Below are 6,477 nucleotides of genomic sequence, written 5' to 3'. Positions count from 1 at the left end.
ACAGAGAGAGAGAGAGAGAGCGTCACCCTGTAACCATGGCAACCGTAACGCTGCCGCCTGGAACAACAGAACATACAGTGGGGCAAAAAAGTATTTAGTCAGCCACCGATTGTGCAAGTTCCCCCACCTAACATGATGACAGAGGTCAGTAATTTGCACCAGAGGTACACTTCAACTGTGAGAGACAGAATGTGAAAAAAAAATCCATGAATCCACATGGTAGGATTTGTAAAGAATTTATTGGTAAATCAGGGTGGAAAATAAGTATTTGGTCAATAACAAAAATACAACTCAATACTTTGTAACATAACCTTTGTTGGCAATAACAGAGGTCAAACGTTTACTATAGGTCTTTACCAGGTTTGCACACACAGTAGCTGGTATTTTGGCCCATTCCTCCATGCAGATCTTCTCGAGAGCAGTGATGTTTTGGGGCTGTCGCCGAGCAACACGGACTTTCAACTCCCGCCACAGATTTTCTATGGGGTTGAGGTCTGGAGACTGGCTAGGCCACTCCAGGACTTTCAAATGCTTCTTACGGAGCCACTCCTTTGTTGCCCGGGCGGTGTGTTTTGGATCATTGTCATGTTGGAAGACCCAGCCTCGTTTCATCTTCAAAGTTCTCACTGATGGAAGGAGGTTTTGGCTCAAAATCTCACGATACATGGCCCCATTCATTCTGTCCTTAACACGGATCAGTCGTCCTGTCCCCTTGGCAGAAAAACAGCCCCATAGCATGATGTTTCCACCCCCATGCTTCACAGTAGGTATGGTGTTCTTGGGATGCAACTCAGTATTCTTCTTCCTCCAAACACGACGAGTTGAGTTTATACCAAAAAGTTCTACTTTGGTTTCATCTGACCACATGACATTCTCCCAATCCTCTGCTGTATCATCCATGTGCTCTCTGGCAAACTTCAGACGGGCCTGGACATGCACTGGCTTCAGCAGCGGAACACGTCTGGCACTGCGGGATTTGATTCCCTGCCGTTGTAGTGTGTTACTGATGGTGACCTTTGTTACTTTGGTCCCAGCTCTCTGCAGGTCATTCACCAGGTCCCCCCGTGGGGTTCTGGGATCTTTGCTCACCGTTCTCATGATCATTTTGACCCCACGGGATGAGATCTTGCGTGGAGCCCCAGATCGAGGGAGATTATCAGTGGTCTTGTATGTCTTCCATTTTCTGGTGATTGCTCCCACAGTTGATTTTTTCACACCAAGCTGCTTGCCTATTGTAGATTCACTCTTCCCAGTCTGGTGCAGGTCTACAATACTTTTCCTGGTGTCCTTCGAAAGCTCTTTGGTCTTGGCCATGGCGGAGTTTGGAGTCTGACTGTTTGAGGCTGTGGACAGGTGTCTTTATACAGATGATGAGTTCAAACAGGTGCCATTCATACAGGTAACGAGTGGGGGACAGAAAAGCTTCTTACAGAAGACGTTACAGGTCTGTGAGAGCCAGAGATTTTCCATGTTTGAGCTGACCAAATACTTATTTTCCACCCTAATTTACGAATAAATTCTTTACAAATCCTACCATGTGGATTCATGGATTTTTTTTTCACATTCTGTCTCTCACAGTTGAAGTGTACCTCTGGTGCAAATTACTGACCTCTGTCATCATTTTAGGTGGGGGAACTTGCACAATCGGTGGCTGACTAAATACTTTTTTGCCCCACTGTACCTATCAAACAAAACCCAAACAGTCCTGACCCGCGACAAAACGAAACAGGAAAGTACCGCCGTGTAATCCATTTATTTCAACAAAGTAACTGTATTCTGAATACCACCTTTTTAAACGGTAACTGTAACAGAATACAGTTACTCATATTTTGTATTTTAAATGCGTAACGGCGGTGCATGTACTCCGTTACTCCCCAACACTGTCAGACGTTAGCTGTGCGGCTGGACCCTCGCTGTGTGGCGTCTGCAGAGATCAGCTGACAGTCTTTAACATTAGAAACCTAATAGAGTCGGTAACGCTGACAACAATGAAGCCAGTGGTGTTCATTGAGCTCCTCAGTGCGTCTGTTTGGAGTGAAGTGGCGGCTGGAAGCCATTGTCCACAGCTCCGCTGGATGTTTGTGTGCATGTGCTTGTGATTTTCCACGGTGTGTTAGTGCAGCTCGTGGATGTGCTCACTGCTTTGCTGTCCTGACATTCTTCTCATCTCCAGCTCCTTTATGAGGCTTTTTATTGTGTGAATGTATATTTTTATTGATGCTTATTGACACATAACGTGAATATGTCGAATGGAAAGACAGACTTGGATATTTATTTGTGAGTCTGAATGATCCACCCTCAGTTGAGTGGACGCTTCCCACAGTGATCCACTCTGAGTGTGACACAGAGTCCTGTGAGCTGAAGCGTCTGCGTTATGTTAGGACAACAGAGTTGGGTGGAGGTGGGTCTGTGGGCTGCCATGGCTAACACCGTCCATTAATGCAGTGCATGTAACCTCATTACAAGCTGATACACTGAAGCGGACACGTGCTGTTAGCAGCACCCGAGTACCTCGCTGGTCTCCTCAGTGAAGCCAGACCTGGACCCAGGCTCCACGTGGACTCTGATCAGGCTCCTCTAACCGAGTGCTCACAGGGCCTCTGATCAGCTGGTGATGTTGGGTGAAGCCCTGCTAGGACTTTGGCCACAGTCTGCTATTAATGTGCTCGATCAATCATTTGAATCCCCTCTGTGAAGCCCACTCTCTGGACTTTGTACTCAAAGTGTGACTTTGCAAATGAAGATTAATAACGTTTGTGTTCAGCCACCTTAAAGCCAACCACAGAGTGAAGGGAGCTGCCGAAGACGTCAGGAGACGCGGCTGAGTGTGTTTAGATTCTGTTCTACTGTCACACCAGCTGCAAGCCGAGAGATTAAAACCATTGAAACATTTCAAACATGTCCTGTAGTCATTTGTTGTGTCACATAGCTCTGCTGGCTGACGGCTTCACGACTGTGTTTATTAGGGGTGCAACGATACACAAAATTCACGGTTCGGTTCGATACTTTGGTGTCACGGTTCGATATTTTTTCGATACAAAAAAAATGTTCATGCCTTTTTAATTTGTCATTTATTAAAATTATAAATATATATTTTAACTCAAAAGTACAGTTTTTAAATTTAACCCTAACCCTTGTGCGTGTTTTTTATTTTGACAGCGAATGCGCACCTGCGGACCACTTATGTGCAGCCCTGGTTATTTAGCTCGTCATATTGCAGCCACAGAAATTCTTTTGTCCATGAAACCATAAAGCTGCACTTTCTTCTTGCCTTATAGTCTGATTTGTCATAACTTCTCCTGCTGCTTTTACACACTCACTCACATAAGCTCAGCGATTCTCTGCTCGATCAACCTCTCACATGTTTAAGCTGCGGGAGATTTCACTTGTCATGTTTGCATAGTAAGCTAACGATTAATAAGACGATGTCAGAGGAATTGGTGCACAAATTATCATCACTCACAGATCAGTGCTGTCGCTCTCTATACACAGTTCGCGCGATTGCAAAGTGAAAGCAAAAAAACAAGCGCAAATTCAAACGCGATTTCAATATGTCACATATTGACAGTGGCTCACCGATGCCAATGACATAATTACCCAGCTACATTTCTGAAAGAATGCAAAAGCATTGACATATATTTTTCCTTCCTACAATAGCCCGACGGGCAGGGCAGAGATAGATTTTGGTAGCCCGACTGAAAAAATCACTAGCTCCGGGACGTCGGGCTAGCGATATTGCGAGCCCTGTATCTGATTGAGGAATCACTCATCTTTGGAAAAGAGAGTTTATTACAGAGAAATGTCTCTTTCCAAAATAAAAGCTATACTATCCGCTTCTTCTGGGCTATATTCTCAGCAGCATAAGGAGAATCATGTGCTAACAGCTGTCTAAATGACTCGGCTAAAGTTAGTAGCATGCTTGTTGTTTTTGTCTTTGCACTAGGATGATGTCGGCGTAAATGTGCAGTCATATTCGTTGTGTTCCCACTAGTGCTTTCAGGTTAATCTCGTTGAAATGACCTTAACGCCACAACACGGCAAATCTCCGTTAACGAGCTACCGCCGATCGCTCCGTGCATGGGGCTAGACGGCCAACACGTTAACGAGCTAACTGCGCTAACACACTAGTTCACACCAATGTAATTGAGCATTGCATGGCACATCCAACATACTGTTTTACTTTAGTCCATGACTCGCTTACCTTCAGGGTCATACGTCACATGAAAACCAAAATAATTCCAAACACCAGATCTGAATGAGGGTGGGGGAGGTCCATGTTGCAAGGAGAGCTTAACTTCTGTCTCGCTAGCTTGCCCTGCGCTCTTCCTTCTGACTATGCTGTCTGTGTTGAGCGCTCAGTGGATCTGCGCTCGACAGTGCAGCCTAGGCGGAGTAGTCGAACGCAGATTCACTGAGCGCTCAACACAGACAGCATCGTCAGAAGGAAAGTTGATAAAATAAATTACAAATGTTGTATTGTTCGATACATATGCGTACCGAACCGAAAGCACTGTATCGAACGGTTCAATATCGATACAAATATCGTTGCACCCCTAGTGTTTATGTGCCAGGAACTGTCTTCTGTGTTTGCTTCAGGCAATGCTGGATGTAGCTGCCAATGAAGGCTGGCTCGTCACAGCCATCAGCATCTGCAATCTTGTGCAAATGATCGTCCAGGGCCGCTGGCTGCACGACTCCTCCTTACTGACGCTCCCACACGTAGAACAGCAACACCTCGGCCTGTTCAGGTAAATCGTCGTTCTGCTCGCTGTGCAGCGTGTCCTGCTTCGGTATTTTGGGAACGAATCCTTCATCTCAAGTAAAAAAGCCTTTAATCATCCTAATGTGTGACTGTGAGTATAGTTAAGGATTCAGTGTTGTTTCACAGTTAGAAGCTGAGAGTGAAGATTAGGTCGAGTTTAGGGACAGAGTCAGAGAGGCCAGGCTTGGGCCTGTGCAGGGACGGGGTAGTGGACATATTGGACAAAGGATGTTGAAGGTGGAGCTTGCAGGCAGGAGGGAAAGAGGAAGAGCACAGAGAAGCTCCGTGGACGGGGTGAAGGAGGATGCTGGGGACAGGGCGAGGCGGAGGGGGTGATGTACCTGTAGCCTGAAGCTGTTCCCACCTTCAGGTGTAAGTCTCAGTAACACTGTGCAGTCACTCAGGTACAAACACGAAGCCTGCATTTGGACACTTGTGTCCTTTTAATGGTAAGAGCCAACCTTGTCTCTGATGCCTCCTGTTTTAGGAACAGGGGAAACAGGAAGGGGCAGGGAGGTTTGAACGAGCCGATCGAAGGACTTCCTGAGCTGATCGCTGCCTGTAATGGAAATGAAAGCGTCTTCTCTGCTATGGTGGCCCGACAGCTTCATCCGAGTCACACTGCTCAGGTAAGGCTGCAGAAATGATTCGTCTAAATGTGCAAATGGAAGCAGCCAGTCTGGATTTGCTGCAGAGATGATGGAACAATCTAAGCATGGCTGTGCCCCGCGTGGTCCATGCAGATCACACACAGCAGTGTCACAGCGATACGCCAGGATCCCCGATCACAGCTCCAGTTTAAGTGCTAATTGCAGCAGTAATGAGAGTGTCCGGGCACGGCAGCAGGCCCTGCAGCTTCACCCAATCGCCGTCTCTGCTGCCCCCACCCTCGCCACGTTTACCCCCAGCTCCCCGCCGGCCTGCAGTGTGGCGGCCTCTCTAATTAAATAATTAGATGTGCAGCAGCGTTCCTGTCTGACTGTCTCAGGAAGAGTAATCCTCACATAAATAGCTTTTCCCCTCCGTGCCCCCCCAGTCAGACGGCCGCACAGCCTCCTAGCTCTGCTTTGTTTTCATCCCTCTGTCTGCGTTTGTCCTCTGCCTCCCTCCTGGCAGCTTCTTTGGGTTGAAGCAGCTGTCCTGCAAGCAGCTAACGAGGCCCGCCGCAGCCTCGGCGTCACAACTCGCCATTTTATTTCTAAGCTTCGCTTTCACACGTCTGCAGCTTTGACTGGACTCATGCTGCAAACAACAGGTGATTTCCTGTCCGCTAAAACATATATCAGTGTAGATAACATCCAATCATTTCCACTGCTGGCTAACATGTGACTCCACTGTACAGCCTGTCAAGCTTCTCACCAGCTCTTCCAATGAGGTTCGAACACAGCTGTGTCACAATGAGTGTGTGTGATCGTGTGTCCGTTAGCTCTGATAAAGTGCTGCAGATTCAGGATGCCCTGTGTGTTACACAAACAGCTTGTGTTCATGGTAAATCCAACGTTCCTCAGGCGTGGTCGTTCCTGAGCCATCTCCCAGTGCTGGAAGTTGAGATGAGCATGAAGGGCTGGTGGGAGGAGAGCCAGGAGCAGACGGAGCGTCCCATCCCTGCAGCAGGAGCTAACCTCAGGAAGGAGAGCAGCTGGCTGGACGTCCACGCTGACCAGGAGTATGTTCTGCAGGTGTCACTGAGACGCCTCAATCTGGGACAGCAGAGG

At 47.5% G+C, this 6,477-nt stretch overlaps 1 protein-coding gene across 8 annotated transcripts in view; it reads left to right on the top strand.

Moving 5' to 3' along the window:
• ascc3 (activating signal cointegrator 1 complex subunit 3) overlaps window positions 1-6,477 on the top strand; it is a 153,694-nt gene that overhangs the window by 145,016 nt on the left and 2,201 nt on the right. For all 8 annotated transcript variants that reach the window (XM_080895959.1, XM_080895962.1, XM_080895958.1 and 5 more), the window contains 3 exons: window positions 4,597-4,748; window positions 5,250-5,391; window positions 6,271-6,477. In XM_080895959.1, coding sequence (XP_080752085.1) covers window positions 4,597-4,748; window positions 5,250-5,391; window positions 6,271-6,477 — 501 coding nt within the window. The remainder of the gene's footprint in view (window positions 1-4,596; window positions 4,749-5,249; window positions 5,392-6,270) is intronic.

Source organism: Rhamphochromis sp. 'chilingali', assembly GCF_963969265.1.
Source record: "Rhamphochromis sp. 'chilingali' genome assembly, chromosome: 11".
In the NCBI taxonomy this organism is placed as follows: domain Eukaryota; kingdom Metazoa; phylum Chordata; class Actinopteri; order Cichliformes; family Cichlidae; genus Rhamphochromis; species Rhamphochromis sp. 'chilingali'.
Note: the sequence above shows the minus strand (reverse complement) of the source record. Positions and strands in the feature narration are given on the sequence as shown.